The sequence below is a fragment of the Malania oleifera genome, chromosome 11 (assembly GCF_029873635.1).
Source record: "Malania oleifera isolate guangnan ecotype guangnan chromosome 11, ASM2987363v1, whole genome shotgun sequence".
Taxonomy (NCBI): domain Eukaryota; kingdom Viridiplantae; phylum Streptophyta; class Magnoliopsida; order Santalales; family Ximeniaceae; genus Malania; species Malania oleifera.
This window is the reverse complement of record NC_080427.1, coordinates 3,733,238-3,749,593: the sequence shown is the minus strand read 5'-3', so window position 1 is coordinate 3,749,593 and position 16,356 is coordinate 3,733,238. Positions and strand designations below refer to the sequence as shown.

Here is a 16,356-nt window from a genome sequence, read left to right as displayed (position 1 = left end):
GGTCATTAATACTCCCCCTCGAGTTCATGGGGAAAATAAGGCGACGAGAGCCCTTTTGGGGGGGGGGGGGGGGGAAATGAGGCAAAGAGAAGTCTAGCCCACGGAAGAGTTAAACAGTGAGAAGAAATCCAACCCGCGGAGGAGTCAAACAGTCAAGACCGAACTCTGATACCATGTTAGTGAAATCATCCTCAAAACTTAGGTGTTAAGAAGAGAGAGTTAAGAGGATTTTATACAAGCCTTAGAACTGCTCATAGAGACGATGTATAACTGGACGGACATTAATACTTTAGAAGATTAAAATGAAAAATAAAAATTGTTTTGTAGACGGCCAAAGTCAAAACTTTTTTGTGACATTTCTTTTTTCCCTTTGGAAGCATGAACTCCACAATAGGAGATTCATTCCTCACACCATCGCTGTTGAGATCTTAATAGAATAAGAAAGAAAAATGAGTTCTCCAAATAGCAGATTTCTTTTTTAGGTGAAGTGAGCAAATGAAAATGTTTATTTTTGTTCAAAAGAGAGAAAAAAAAGGTTTTTTTTTTTATTCCATTGATACAAGCCTACTATATACAACAGAAGTGAACTAATTTACATATTATACACCAAGTGTATGCATCGTAATGACAAAAAACAAACAGGTCATTTTTATTTCATTGATACAGGCCTACTATATACAACAGGAGTAGCACATCCAAACTGAGCCGAAGATCTTCCAAAGCAAAATGATCAAAGTGGCTGGGAAACGTTGCCTCACCAGCTTCTTAGGTCAAGAGGTGATACTTCACCTGCATCGGCAATAAAAGCTTAATAATAATTAACCACGAGCAACCCACAATTAGTAGTTGATCAAACTCACAACACAGCAAATCTGAGAAGATCAAGAACACAAGCAGTATATAATTTGAGTATTTTTTGTTCTATTAATTCCATACCCACATGGGCAAACATAAGTACAATACCAAATAGTTTCTTCTCAAATTCAGATAATGAAAAAGGAAATTTTGAGTACACAGAGAACTTCCACAATGCTATCATAGTTTTTAGATGCACCGCAACAACAACAACAACAACAAAACCAAGCCTTGATCTAAAATTGGTTCCACTCAACTTCCAGCTCCAACAATAGGGACAAGCTGGCTGCAACTATATATATATCACACACACACACACACAGATATATATATATATATATATATATATATATATATATATATATATATATATAGTTTCAGAGATTAAAGTTCATACTTATAGAGGAGAAGCCACCAATGAAATTTCAGATGGTCACGACCACCAATTACAAAGATAAATATATATATTTGGAGTCCTCTACAACATATGTTCATCTTCTTAAGTTATTTTCAAGTGGTGCAACCAGCATATTGTAAGTATTAATTACTACTTTATATCATTAACTTTGGCTGATCAATCGAACAAAATACATCAAATGAAACATAGCCAAGCCACATGAATAAAGAAACAGCGCGAAATAATAAGGCAGGTCATTCTCTTACCTAGTCACGAAAAAGGGCATGAAGCAAGATGGTTTCCTCCTCACTACCCAATTCAGCACCTGCTTACAAAAACGTATGGTTAAAGAGTGAATCTAAACATAAGAAACCAACTCACTGTACAGGATTAAGAAAATATCATGTCTCCTAGAAGTATGTGATGGAAGATGGACTACCTCCTATTATATAGCCTAATCATAATGTGACACTCCAATGGACTAAATAAAATAAAATAAAATATCAAAGATTAATGTTTGTCAGTTATGACCCATGAATCATACAATGAACCCAAATCAATGTTAACAGCAACTCAAATCTCAATTAGAGAATTGCAATCATCAATCATTGTCAACATAAGTTGCATATATAAATTGGGTTGTTTGGGAACCACTATAGAGGTCTTTCACTAAAAATGAGACCCATGATCATTACAATTAAAAAAATTCAATAGTTCTTCAACAACGCCAATTGTACAACAACAACAAAAAACCAAACATTAAATCCCACTAGGTGAGATTGGCTACATGAATCATTTTCCGTTAATTTATGTGATCATGGACGATTTCTTTCGATAAATTCAGGGTTATTATCCTTACTCACTATCTCATTCCATGTTATTCTAGGTCTACCCATACCCCTTCTTCTACCCCTTACAGAACTAACTAACTCACTCTTCCTTGCAGTGCACCATACGGCCTATGTTGCAGTTGTCCAAACAATTTGAGTTGTCCCTCCATTATCTTTTACAAAAGTTGTGCCTAACTTACCAAAAATTTGTTCATTCCTTAATTTATTTTTTAACATCAAATCACTTATCCACAACATCTCTTGTAGCTTTCTAAAAATCAAATAGCACCTAGTTTCTTAAAATACTAGTAATTAGATACTAGAATTGATTTTTAGGTGCCCACTAATAATTATTGATGACAAGTTCATATGCTTTACTTTAGTTTCCCTTAAAGGAAAATGTTTTAATCCCCCCTCATGTGCCCATGTCCATTGCACCATAGTACAAATATTCACCTATAACCAACTTAAAGCACAAAAAATAGGACTATATGTATCAAGAAATTAGGTAATGGGCAACAAATGAGGGCAATATGGAGGTGAAATTGAATGCTTTAGTAGCCTTACATTTAAAGGACTGGGGTCCCAATGATGAGGGACCATCACTTGTCAATCTGCTGCAGTTGCTAAATGCCCTTATCGTTGAAAAGCCTCTATAGCAGAAGGGGCTAATGTATGTGCAGATGAGTATTAATATGGTTGAGAAAGATTCAATGGTGGGTTCATGCATGTGGGCCATAAATTTGTTGCATAGAAGTAGGAGACCAAGCTTACATTGAAACTCTCTTAGAATTCAAGTCAAATTAAAGTTGTTAACTTCTTAAAGCAAAGCCCATTCAAGGGATGACTAATGCTCTACCTACCATAGCATTGTGGAAAGAATAAAGTAGTATGATGATGACACAGTTGGATGGCTTTGACGTCATTCTAGGTGTTCTTTATGAAAGCAAAAGTCCTGTGACACTCCACCATATTGGAATCTTAATTTCGAATGAGCAAGCCTCATGTTTTGTTCTTGCCATGTACAAGGATCCAGGGGAAGAGGGCAAGAAAGCATAAAGTTAGTATGATATATATCATTCAAGTGACTAATGGATTATAAAAAGGGGATTCCAATCAAGCTCTTTCCTGCTCTTGTGGAAGTGATGTGGAAATCCCTAATATGCTTGCAAACTTGTTAGGAGAATTCTCTAATGTTAATACCCATAGAACCCCCACAACCTCTTCCACCATAATATAGCTATTCAAAGGAAAACATAATTACAATGGAACTAGAGTAAGAAATTTTCCCAAAAAAAGATCTAAAGAAAAAACAAACTAAAAAATTACACTGAAGCTACCTTTCAATCTCTTTGAAACTAGATAGTGAAAGACCCAGAAGAATATACCAAAAAGAAGCAAGAAAATAACTCTCTTAAAGCAATCTTGGAGAACCCTTTCTTGTTTGCAAGAAGGAACCTTTATGTTGTGCAAAGTGCTAAATGCCAATGCGCAACGAAAACCATGAATCTAATCGGAGCAAGCCATGCAGCAACCAGCAGTGAATAATACATAAACAATCAATCACAAAGAGAATTAAGGAAAATAAATAATCAAAGACATAAGAATTTACGTGGTTCGACAATGTGCCTATGTCCACGGGAGCAAGCAACTGATTTTCACTATCAATCGTCAAAACTGACATCAAGGGTTACAAAATAATATTTATATGCTAGCCCTATGCATACAAAAGACTTAGAAACTATCCAAAATACTCCTGTAGTAAATCCCAGAGGAAAAATCCTCCAAATCCCCCAATCTACCGATCTTCCCAATTCAAAATCCGTGTTTAGTGCTGAACAAAACCGTCAACAGTTTCAACAAACCGTCAACGGTTTAATACCAAAGTTGACTCCTGTAAACTGAAACCATCCATTGTCATCTCCTGAGGCCAAACCATCAATTATACCATCGACCAAATAATCGATGATTTCTTCTTGCAACCTAGTTTCCTTGTTCTTTACTTCGCCATGCTTTCCCGATGTATGCATTTCGCTCAATATAAGCCACATATCCAACAATCTCCACCTTAGCGAATATTCACCAACAATCTCCACCTAAGCGAATATTCACCACTTAAAAGAAATATGAAAGCAAACCCGCTGCTCCACCTGGGACAGTAGATTGGGATGTCCCCCATCTACCACCTGAAGACGTTCATCAAGTCCTAGCAATGTTTGAACTTGTCCGTTGTGACAGACTTTGTCAACTTATCTACTGCATTGTCAAATGTGTGAACTTTCTCAAGCAGAAGTTCACCTGAAGCAACCAATTCCCTGATCTTGTGAAACCGCATAACAATGTGCATTGTCCTTGCATGATACACCTGGTTCTTCTCCAACTAGATGACACTCTAACTATCACACTACATTTGAACTTTACCTTGCTGGATACTTAGCTCCTTGACCAATCTTGTTAACCACAACGCTTCCTTGGCAGCCTCACCCACTGTCATGTACTTCGATTCAGTAATAGATAAAACAAAAAGTGACTACCACTATACATCCCCAACAAATATGTCCTCCCATAAGGGTGAATACGTACCCTGTGGTAGACCTCTTGTCATCCAAGTCTCCTACGTAATCAGCATCCACATAACCTACCACTGATGGATCACTCTATTATCAACTGGACATAATGCCATAGCTAGTTATACCCCTCAAGTATCTAAGAATCCACTTAACTGCATCCCAATGTTGTCAACCTATATTCGAAAAGAACTTGCTCACCACGCTAATAGCATGTGCTAGGTCTGGCCTTGTACATACCATGGCATACGTCAGACACCCTACTGCACTAGCATAGGGGAATTTCGCCATGTCACAAACCTCATCGTCTGTCTTTGGGCACTAGGCGGTAGATAGCCTAAAATGACTCGCTAATGGTGTACTCACCAATTTAGCATTAGTCATATGCTAAACCTCTCCAACACCTTCTCCACATAGCCGCCCTGAGATAACCACAAACTCTGGCAACTCTCTCCTTGCAATCTCCATTACAAGTATCCTCTTGGCTGCATCCAAATTTTACATGTCGAACACTTTACTAAATAAAATCTTCAACTGATTTACTTCAGTATTATTCATTGTAGCAATCAGCATGTCATTAACATAAAGCAATATAAATATGAGAGAACTGTTCTCAAGACTTCTCACATAGACGCGACAATCGTACCCACACCCCTTGTTGCCAATACGAATCATATAGGCGTCAAACCGTCCATACCACTGCCTCAGAGACTGTTTCAATATGTAAAGTGACTTCTTCAGTTTACAAACCAAGTGCTTCTATCCAAGTTGGCAAAACCCTTTTGGCTGTATCATGTAAATCAACTCCTCCAAATCAACATGGAGGAATGCTATCGTTACGACTATCGGCTTAAGATGCATGTTGTAATACACCACCAATCCTAGCACTACCTTGATTGAAGTGTTTCTGACCATAGGGGAGAAGATTTCATCCAAATCAACTCCCTTTCTTTGTGAGTATCCTTTCGCTACCAACCGAACCTTGAAGTTCTATTCTACTCTTTATGAAACTACTTCTTTCTTCCTGTACACCTACTTGCATCCTATCACCCTCTTCCCTAGTGGAAGCTCTACCAAATCCCACGTTTGGATCTTATATAGTGATTTCATCTCCTCCACCATAGTGCCCATCCAACTACTTTTCTCTTGGAAGTGCACTGCCTCCTGAAAGGTAGTAGGATCCCCTCTACTAGTCATAAATGCATAAGACACCAGATCATCAAATTCATACCTAGGGGGACAGGTCTGTCTACAGCTATACTACGATGCTACTAGTCTCTTAAGAAAGATCTCCCTGCATTCTGAACATTATCATCTCTGCCCTGAGTCTCCAGCTCTACCTTCACTGCTTACTGATCTCTTGAGTTAGAACTCCCTGCATTTCTGCCCTAAGTTTTCAACTCCACCTGCACCATATTCTCGTTGCTACTATAGTTTTCTAGTACTTGTTTCTTTTCTTCTTCCTGAGTATGCCATAACATGGCTATCTCATCGAAAACCATGTCTCTAGTGATCACCAACTTGTTTGTCACCGGATCCCCTAGCTTGAACCCTTTCACCCTTTTTCGATATACTAGAAAGATGCAACATCTAGACTTTACCTCAAACTTTGTTCTTTCCTCACCAGGAATGTGCACATAGGCTAGACACTCAAATACTCTCAAGGTAGAGTAGTCTACCTCATTACTTGTCCAAACCTCCTCAGCAACTTTCCCATATCGTGATGCCCTTGGTGATTTATTAACCAAGAAACAAGTCATACTCATAGCCTCTGCCCAAATATTCTTAATGAACCCAACATTCAACCTGAGAAACTGAGTCTTTTCAGCTAGGATTCAGTTCATCCTTTCCACCACACCATTTTGTTGTAGTGTCTTCTGTATTGTAAAATGTTTCATTATGTCATACTGCTCGCACAACTTTATAAAGCTCGAGTTTGTGTACTCAATGCCATTTTCTGATCTGAGGCACTTAGTTTTTCTCTCGATTCGTTTTTCACCTCAGCTTTCCACAACTTAAACTCGGAAAATGTCTTTGACTTGTGCCGCATGAAGTATACCCAAACCTTGCATGAGTAGTCATCAATGAAACTCACGAAATGCATTTCTCCCCAGTGATGCTACATTCACTGGCCCCCAAACATTCGAATGAATGTAATAAAGGATTCCCTTCGTCTTGTGCATGGCTGCCATGAACTAGGCCCTATTTTGTTTCCTAAGAACACAGTACTTACAAAAATCTAGCTAGCATGATTTGACCCCCTTCAAAAGATTTCACTTGTGAAGCTCCTTTATTCCATGCTCACCAATATGCCCTAATTGCATATGCCACAAAATGGTATTATCCGACTCAAGACTCTTCAATGGCAGCTCCACCTACGACTGTAGTACCTAACAATGTATAGATATTTTTCGGTACTTCAGCCCCTCTATCATTATCAAAACACCCTTGCTCACTTTCATTACCCCACTTTCAGACTTGTAACTAAGTCCGTTATAGTCTAAAATGCCTAATGAAATCAAATTATTTCTTAACTCTGGTATGTGCAAAAAATCACATAGCGTCCTCACCAAACCATCATACATCTTGATTATGATGTTCCCCATTCTGACAACTTTGCAGGCAACATCGTTTCCCATCAGAAAAGAACCAGAATTCACCAATCTATAGGTGGTGAACAAATGTTTGTTGGGCGTCACATGATAAGAGCACGCCGAGTCTAAGATAAAAAATCCGAGAGCTCATCTTAGCTAGATGAAACCGAGAGCATATCACCAACATTGCTACTAGAGACGACTTCTTCCGCTACATTCACCCTTCTTTGTTTTCAACATTCCCCTTCTTCCTCTCTAGACAATCCAATTTTATGTGCCTCTTTTTCCTGCACTTAAAAACACCTTACATCCTTCCTTCTCCTAAAATTGCACCAAGCCTTATTGTTATTTGGTTCACCCCAGAACTTGCTTCTTTCATAATCCTGATTACCTTTCACCACAAGCCCTTCACCTTAAGAATTCTCATCGCTGACCTTTTTCCTCTGACGGAAACTCAACAGAGCACTCGTGATATCCTCCAACTCCAGAGTCATAACCAGATTCTCATATGTAGGAGACATAGATAGGGAATTCAACAGCATCAATGTTTTGTCTTTGTCCTCAAATTTCACATCAACCCACTTCATATTGCTGATGATTTGATTGAATACGTTGACGTGTTGATTAAGATCCAAACCCTCTGCCATCTTAACCCTATAAAGTTTTTCCTTAAAATACAACTTATTTGTCAATGACTTGGACATGTATCGACTCTTCAGTTTCAGCCAAACTATCACTGACGATTCCTCATCTATGACATGATACATCACATCATCGGCCAAACAAAGTCTGATAGTAGTCATAGTCTTCGCTTCCAACTCATGTTGTCAATGCCTTTCGTCTGTTTTTCGTATAGTTCCTTCACCAAACCTTACTGCACCAACAAGTCCTTAACCCTATTCTACTGAAGTCTGAAATTTCCCATTCCATCGAACTTAATAACATCGAACTTTGCTAAATAAATCCCAGTCAATGCAACCAATCGCTCTGATACCAATTTTTTGTGCAAAGTGCTGAATGCCAATGCACAGAGGAAACCATAAATCGAATTAGAATAGGCAATGTCGCAATCAACAGTGAACAATACGTAAACAATCAATCACAAAGATAATAAATGAAAGTAAATAATCAAAGACACAATAATTTAAGTAGTTCAGCAAAGCGCCTATGTCCACAGGAGCAAGCGGCTGATTTTCACTATCAATTGTCAAATCTTACATCAAGGGTTACAAAATAATGTTTATATGCCAACCCTATGCATATAGGAGGCTTAGAAACTATCTAAAATACTCCTGTAGTAAATACCAGAGGAAAATCCTCCAAATCCCCTAATCTATTGATCTTCCTAATTTAAAATCCGTTTTTAGCACCGAACAAAATCGTCGATAGTTTCATCAAATCATCGATGATTTAATACCAAAGTTGATTCCAGCAGACTAAAACTGTCGACGGTTATCTCTCGAGGCCAAACCGTCAATCATACCATCAACCAAATAGTCGACGGTTTCTTCCTGCAGCCTAGCTTCCTTGTTCTTTGCTTCACTATGTTTTTCTAGTGCATGCATTCCACTCAATATGAACCACATATCCAACACTTTACTTCCCAAATAGTTTTATGTAAGAGGAAATGGCTAGGAGTTATGCATTTTGTTGGATTGGAGAAGAAGATTTTGAAGAGAAAGACCCAAAGCATCCCCAATCCAATGCCTTCTCCACCATGATATGTAACTTATCATCAAAATGAGTTGTCATGTGCTAGGCGCTCTATACAAGCCCCTTACAAGATGGGGCCTTTTGAGTTAGTTTATCATAGATTAAAATTGTCTAAGTTAATGTTTAGTGCTAGACTCATCCAAACATCCAAGTCCCCTATGGTGCTTCAGTTTTTTTTCAAAACAAATAAAGCAGCTTGTTACGAATATGTGAAAACTATTAGGCATTAAACAAGGTCTCTACCAAGATAAGTACGCTGCTCCTAATGGGTAATTATTGTTCAATTAGCCATCAAAAGCCTCTTACTTCACATAGCTAGGCCTAGGGTCATGATGTTGGCAAGTGTGAATTGTAGAGATAGATGAATCTAAAATAGCCTATGTGAGCAAATAGTTCCAATGAATTCTTAGTGATGCCATTTTGTTTGACTAATGATCTTTCTACTTTCTGTAATTTAATGAATGATGTATTCTATGAGTACACTAGTCATTTTGTAGTTATGTATTAAGATGATATTGTAATTTATAGTATTCCTTGAAGAATCACATGCAGCATAGAAAAAGGTGTTGACCAAGTTGCAGAAAAAAGTTTGTTAATAAAAAAAAAGGGTGTGAATTTTATTCCTAAAAGGTAGTAATGCTCATGGTTCATTTGGTGAGAAACGGACATGTCATAATGGATGGATGGAAGGTCTAGGTGATTCTCGATTAGCTTGTGCCCTCAAAGCTTCTTGAACTATGTTTGTTCCTTGGGTTGGCAAACTACGAGTAAAAATTATGAAAAGGGTTGCTCCATTGACTACCTTGTTGAAAAAAGGATCGAAACGATCATGGAAAAAGATACATCAAAGTTCCTTTGATGAGCTAAAGATGGTTATATTTTCATAACCCCTATTGCAGTTTCCCATGTTTGATATGTAAATTGAGGTATATGCTTCCAATGGCTATTGGTAATGTCCTTATCTAGGAAGGGCATCCCATAGGATTTGATAGTACAAAGTTGAAAGATGTTGAGATTTGGTATTCTACTCATGAGAAGGAAAATTTTTTTATAGAAAAAAAAAAAAAAAAAAACAGTTCATTTACAAGAAATAGAAGAATGTACAAGGGGTGAAGTATAATAGGTCCTCTTTAAACAATGAATAGAAAACTAATGAAGTCAAAATAATGCTCGCCCTCTTATCTCTCTAAGATACAAGAGGTGAATTATAAGAAGTCCTCCTACAATAATGAACAGAAAACTAATGAAGTTACAATAATGCTCCCCTCTTGTCCCTCTAAAGATGAAATAATAACAATCCCTGAAAAAAGAAAAAGGTGAGACAAAAAGCACGCAAGGAAGACCACCCTATCCAAAGGAGACTAGGCAGGGTTGTTGCCATTAAGAATTGAATCCAAATGAGGGCGAAGACAAAGCATCTCCAAAATTTTAGCTCACCCTTAGTTCTGCCAAAGCCTCTACCCGAACATTCAAGAAGGCATCAACTATTCATTGAAGTACAACAAACTCACCAAAGACTCAAAACAAAAAAGCTAAAAGCCACTTAGCTATCCATGATCCAATAGTATAGAAATAAACAGTCAATCGTTTAATTTGACTCTTAGCACCCGAAACATATATCCAGACTTATGGATTGATAAGTTTTCCTCATCTACAACAAATCATTAGTATTAACTTGGTAAAGGACCAAAGGGCACATGAAAGCTCTTATTTTGAAAGGAGCCATTACGTTCTAGATGAAATTATTCAAATGGAAGTAACAAGGATGTGAGGTTGTCATCTCTCACTGGGGGAGAAAAGGAATCCAACACTCTCAACAAAATAGTCAAGTCAACAACGTCTCTCTTATTGATATTTCTAAAAAATGTGAAAACTCAAATAGAGAAAGCCCCCTTCCAAAGAGTATAATTCAACAATTGAGGAATTATGCAATCTAAATAGTATAAAAAAATGGGAAAATAAATACTCCAACGAGACCTCACTAGCCCAAGTATCTTCTAAGAAGGGAAGACTCTTTCCATTACCAATTTGGAGGCTAGCAAGAAGGTAGAATAAGTAGAGTATCTAAGAAAAAAATTTCCAAGTACTTGTATGAGAAGCACATCCACTCACCCTAGAATTCCAAAGATTCATGTTTACTTCTAGCTACCATGTGACAAAGGGAGTTAACTTATAAGGGGAACCTCTAAAGCCATTTTCCAACTTGCAAAATGTTTGTAGACACAAATATCCAAGTCCCAAACCATTTTCAAACTTATGCCTTATATCCTATCCTAGTTAAGAAGATGGTCTCTCTTACCCTCACTAGCTCCTAAGAAAAAATAAAAATTAAATAAAAAAACAAAAAAACTTTGTAATCCTCTCTAAAGTCTTCGCCATTGCAGCTAAAATTTTTAGGAGAGAAAATATAGGGGAGTATTAGAATGAGCCACATTGATTAGATTAGTGCAACATCCTAATAATAAGTAAACCCTCTTCCAAACCTCCATCCCCCCATCCCCCAAAAAAAGAAGAAAATCTTCTACCCACTCTTTCCAACACAAGGTGCCAAAAGGACGTATAGCTAGCATTTCCTCCAAGGAGAAGATCAATGTGTGTCAGAGACCACTTTAAAATGGTTCAACAAATGAGATTTGCCATTCCTAAATTGATGCTTATTACCTTGCTTTTAGACATGTTAATCTTAAGACTTTGAATTTTTTTAGTAAAGTGCGAGCCTTACAAAATCAACACTACCTTAAAGAAAAAAGAAGGGCATCATCAGCAAATTGGAGGTGGGACACTATGATCTCCTACCTACCTACCTACCATAAGACCCGAAAAGACATTAAGACTCTGGGTGTGGTTAATTGGTCATCCTACTTAGTACATCCACAGCTAAGGTAAATAGAATTAGGAAGGTATCCCCTTGCATCAAATCCCATTAGGCTTGAAACCACTCTCTTGGTTGGCTATTCACAAAAACTGACATTGTCACTGTGAAAAAGGCATCCTCCAAATCCCTTTAAGGCCCGCTCATAGCCAACACACGACACAAGAAAATATAGATAACCATGTCATAGGCCTTTTCACACTTCAACAATACAATCCCTAAATAACGTATTCCTTATACACAAAATAGGAACCTCTCTCGCCCCCCGATGCTCCTGAAGTGGAAAAGACCGAATCTCTAAGTATGGACCCCTATATACTTCTCACTTGGAAAGCATCCACTAATTCAACCATACATTAGTGGAAGAAACAATATCTTCATCAATAAATATTCCACTACTGGTATGCCTTATGTTCTTTCCATAATTAACTAGGGAGACAAGGCTACCTAGCCCTTTAGTTAGCTTAGGTGATTTTTTTTCTCTCCCTTTTCACCCTGCAATCAATGTTAACCACTTTCTCCTTATAGTTCACAAGACAAGACCTAACTCATCAAGTATAATGTGAACATCATGATTATCCCTCTCATCTCCTCCATTTCAAGTAAAATGGAACTCGCCATCTCGCAAAAATCGAATGTATGGGTTACCCAGGGTTGTTAAAATCGAGATCCTACATAGGACCACCGGAAAGATTAATAGAATCAGATTGTAGGATAATATCAAGGATAGTGAGATTCTAGTAACAATATAAAAACAAAAAAGATAAAAATTTTAAGTTTTTGTTGCTTTTCATCTACTTCAAATATTATAAACCTAAAAAAATGTTTTTTTAATTATTTAAGAGTAGGAAAATAGCAAGTAGCTTATATGGTGTAACTTTTGTGTAACAAGGAAACTGAATATTCAAAGTGTAGCATTTCTTGATCAATGAAACTAGCTTATAATGGAAAAAGACAATACATGTTTATAAGAGAGAGAGAGAGAGAGAGAGAGAGAGAGAGAGAGAGAGAGAGAGAGAGAGAGAAGAAATATATACTGAAAAAATTAGTGAACAAATGACCATACGACATGAACATCTAAAGTTAAAATTTATATATTAGCAGCAAAAAAATAATAACAAAATGAAAATTATCTAGCTAATTCATTGACATTAATGCCAACATCCATGACACTATTTACTTCTTTAGCAATGTTAGGACCATCCATCATTATTAAAATCTTTGTCACCATCATCATCATTCTCATCAAATGCATTAGTGTAATAAAAATCTACTTACATTCTCAACTAGGATATATGTAATTTGAAACATCTATGAACATCAAGCTAAAAAAGAATTTTGAGTTCATTTTGTTAATATTAGATAAACCAACTTATTTTCGATGTTGTCCATCCCTAATAGAAGTTGTACAGGAACATGGCTAAGCATGTAGCACAAGTAACTTAGTAAAATTCTAAAAATATAATATGTTGCAGGATGTTACGATTCTACAACAATCCTACTATTATGATTCTACTCTAGTTCCACCAATTTGTAATTCTATATAAGATCAAGATCGTTTTGGTCGAGCACGATCATAAAATCGCACAATTGTATGATTTGGATCTCAATTTTAACAAACATCATTCTTTGTTTGCAGAGCAAACAATATAGGAGCCACAATCACGACGCCTTAAGAGTTGATTCAAGTTTGAATCACTTCAAGTTGTTTGTTCAACGTAGCTAATGCCTATAATTTTTTCCACCCAACTACCTCCATTCTATCTCATATGACATCTATTGAATCACACCATTTGTTGGGTTTTTCTCCATTATATGAATCGAGCAAAGGCATTTTCTATAAATTGAAGCATAATGAAATGGTTCAAATCCCTAAGGGTTTTCACCCAATGGCTTTCTATTTATGAGCAAAGGAAGGTCCTTAGCTCCCTCAATAGCTAAAATCTCTTATACCCTGAAAGGGAAATGGAGAAGAAGTCATATTTGGGTCTCTCGATGATGACAAGGACCCTCTACTTTTCATTGACAACAAAGCATTTTTTGTTGATCAAGAACTTGAAACTACCCATATTGATTGCGAAGGAAATGAAATCAATAAGTTTGAGGTATGTAACTTGATCAAAGTGGGGAAATGACGATCATGATAAAAAGACAAAGAGTTCTAGTAGGTAGCAAGGCTTGATTTGTTGGGAGCAATAATTTAAAGAAATTAGATTTTTTAAATATGTTTGCATTAAGGCTTTTGAGCAGTGGGTAAAGTTGATGGTAATGGTTGGTTCATAGAATAGGACTTAGCATAATTGTAGGAAAGAAGACGAGACAAGAGGGTCGATGACAATCTTCAATGGGGAGAAATGGAAGTGTTCGTCGCAATTGTCACCATTCACACCTACTTGATTGCTAAGCAAGACACAGTCCCTTCACTCATAAGAAGGAATGACTGTGGTGGTGTATTGTTTAGAGACATGGAAGCATTTTCCACACTGTTTCTTTTGATAATTAAAACAAGGGATCATAGCATGGACATTTTATACTTAAACTGTGTTTGATTAGCTATTTTTAAGATCGCTCTAAAAAAAAATAAAAGTAAAAACACCAGAACTATGCCTCCTAATTAAGGTTGATGCTATATAATAATAATAATAATAATAATAATAATAATAATAACAACCACTATTATTAGAAAGTAGGTTATACCCCATATGTCGTGTTGTCATTGTATTTCAAGTGACTGATAATGCGGGAAAAACTTATTTCAAGACTCGAAAGAAACTTTCACCCAAGCAAGCTCATCGGAAAGATTTTTTGGCCGAGTTTGATTTAGTGTTGGTTCACAAGCCAATGAGGTAGAATGAGATGGTTGATACACTCCAACCATTGGAAGTAGAGGGCTGTAAGAGGCAGTATCAATCTTCGCAGATATCGACTCCTAACAGAAAGAAAATTTCTCATTTTAAGATGATAACTTTTCAAATTCACATAATGTCATTTAAAGGGTACGACAGTTTAAAAAAAAAAAATGTCGTAATCACAGTGCATGTCCTCTGGCCACCTCTATGCAACGTATAAATTGCATTTCTTAAAATGGCAAAAAAAAAAATACTGTAATTCACTATTTCCCTTATTCATTCAGAACCCATGCCCACAAGCAGGTTCATTTGATAGAATAGGATTAATTGCTCGAGAGTTTAAGAAGGACCCAAAAAATAAAATATGAAGAAGAGAAATATACCTGAAGTAAGGGATTTGGACAAGCGAGACATAATGCTGCTGATGATGCCTCCTCTTCCTCCACTACCCTTCTCTTCTTCTGTGTCCATTTGTTCATTTCCCCCCTCAGTACCCTTCTCTTTTTCTCCATCACCACCGATACTATTACTGATTTCAGATCCTAAATCTTGAACTTTCCCTTCTTCATTAGCTGCTTCTTTCATAAACCCACCACCACCACCACCAGTTTCCGCCGCTTCCACTTTACAGCAGTGCTCAATTTCTTCTTCACATTTTTCCCCATCCTCCTTCCTTTCTGCAGCCTTCTCCCTGCTGGCTGAGACCAAGTTACAGAGTAGTATGTTGAAGCGCCTAGTTCCGCTTTCTTTCCCGTCGCCGTCTCTTTTTTCTTGCTCGGCCGTTGTGGAACGGCTGAGATTGCTCGGAAGCTGCAGGCTTTCGCCGTCCCTCGCACCGCCTTCCATGGATCTGGTGCGTCAAGTCCTCGCGGGGTGCCCTAAATTCTCCTCAGAGACGGCTTAAGAAACACCGAACTGAAGAAGCATTCGGACAGGGCTTCCAAGAGGAGTCTTGCTTGGCGGGGCAGCGCGTGCTGGCGCACCCAGCATCGTTACACGTATTCCTCACCGATTGCAATCTTCCGTTTTGAGACAAACCAGGTCGTACCACCAGCAGGACGAATCCCAACTTTTTGGTCGACAAGAAAAATGTACCCATTTGTACGGGTCAATTTATTTAGTTTAGGAAAGTACATTTCCATTCAATTAATATCAGTTTATTTTATTTTTTAAAATTACTATTAATAAATAAATAATTTTATCTCAATTTGAATTTTAACTGCTCTAAACAAAATTTTAATAATTTACTAGTAATTAAATTAATAATATCTAAAATAGTCATTAATAAATGAATTGATTTATGAGATAATAAATAAAATAATTAATATTTTACAAACTCACATTTTTTATTAGTATTTTAAAATCTCCCTATAACTTTATAATCTAATTTTTATAACTTCTAATATTAATGAAATTAATAATTTTTATAACTTCTAATTGTTGTTTAATTGTTTCATGAAATCATAAATATAATAATTAATATTTTAAAATCATGTCATAAATAATCTGTCACTATTTAAAAGTTTAAGGCATATAACTAAATATAAATATAAACTATCGAAATTCCAACGAGAGAATTAGCATTAATTAGATAAATAAAAAAATATAAACTTAAGTTAAAAATCACAAATTCAACAACAATAAAATTAACAAATTATACACTTATTGATTATCACACA

At 36.7% G+C, this 16,356-nt stretch overlaps 1 protein-coding gene across 1 annotated transcript; it reads right to left on the bottom strand.

Annotated features, from left to right (window-relative positions):
* Window positions 1-527: 527 nt before the first annotated feature.
* LOC131168093 (uncharacterized) lies at window positions 528-15,768 on the bottom strand. The gene is made up of 3 exons (XM_058127295.1): window positions 15,061-15,768; window positions 1,519-1,577; window positions 528-789 (listed from the first exon to the last, which is right to left on the bottom strand). The coding sequence occupies exons 1-2, from the start codon at window positions 15,521-15,523 to the stop codon at window positions 1,519-1,521; spliced, it is 522 nt and encodes a 173-aa protein (XP_057983278.1). The 5' UTR covers window positions 15,524-15,768; the 3' UTR covers window positions 528-789.
* Between the last annotated feature and the right edge of the window lie 588 nt (window positions 15,769-16,356).

Coding starts and splice junctions, on each gene's coding strand:
- LOC131168093 (XM_058127295.1), bottom strand. CDS start 15,523: ATGGAAGGCGGTGCGAGGGACGGCGAAAGCCTGCAGCTTCCGAGCAAT. Junction 1,578..15,060: donor GTCCAAATCCCTTACTTCAG/GTATATTTCTCT, acceptor TTTTGTAAGCAG/GTGCTGAATTGGGTAGTGAG.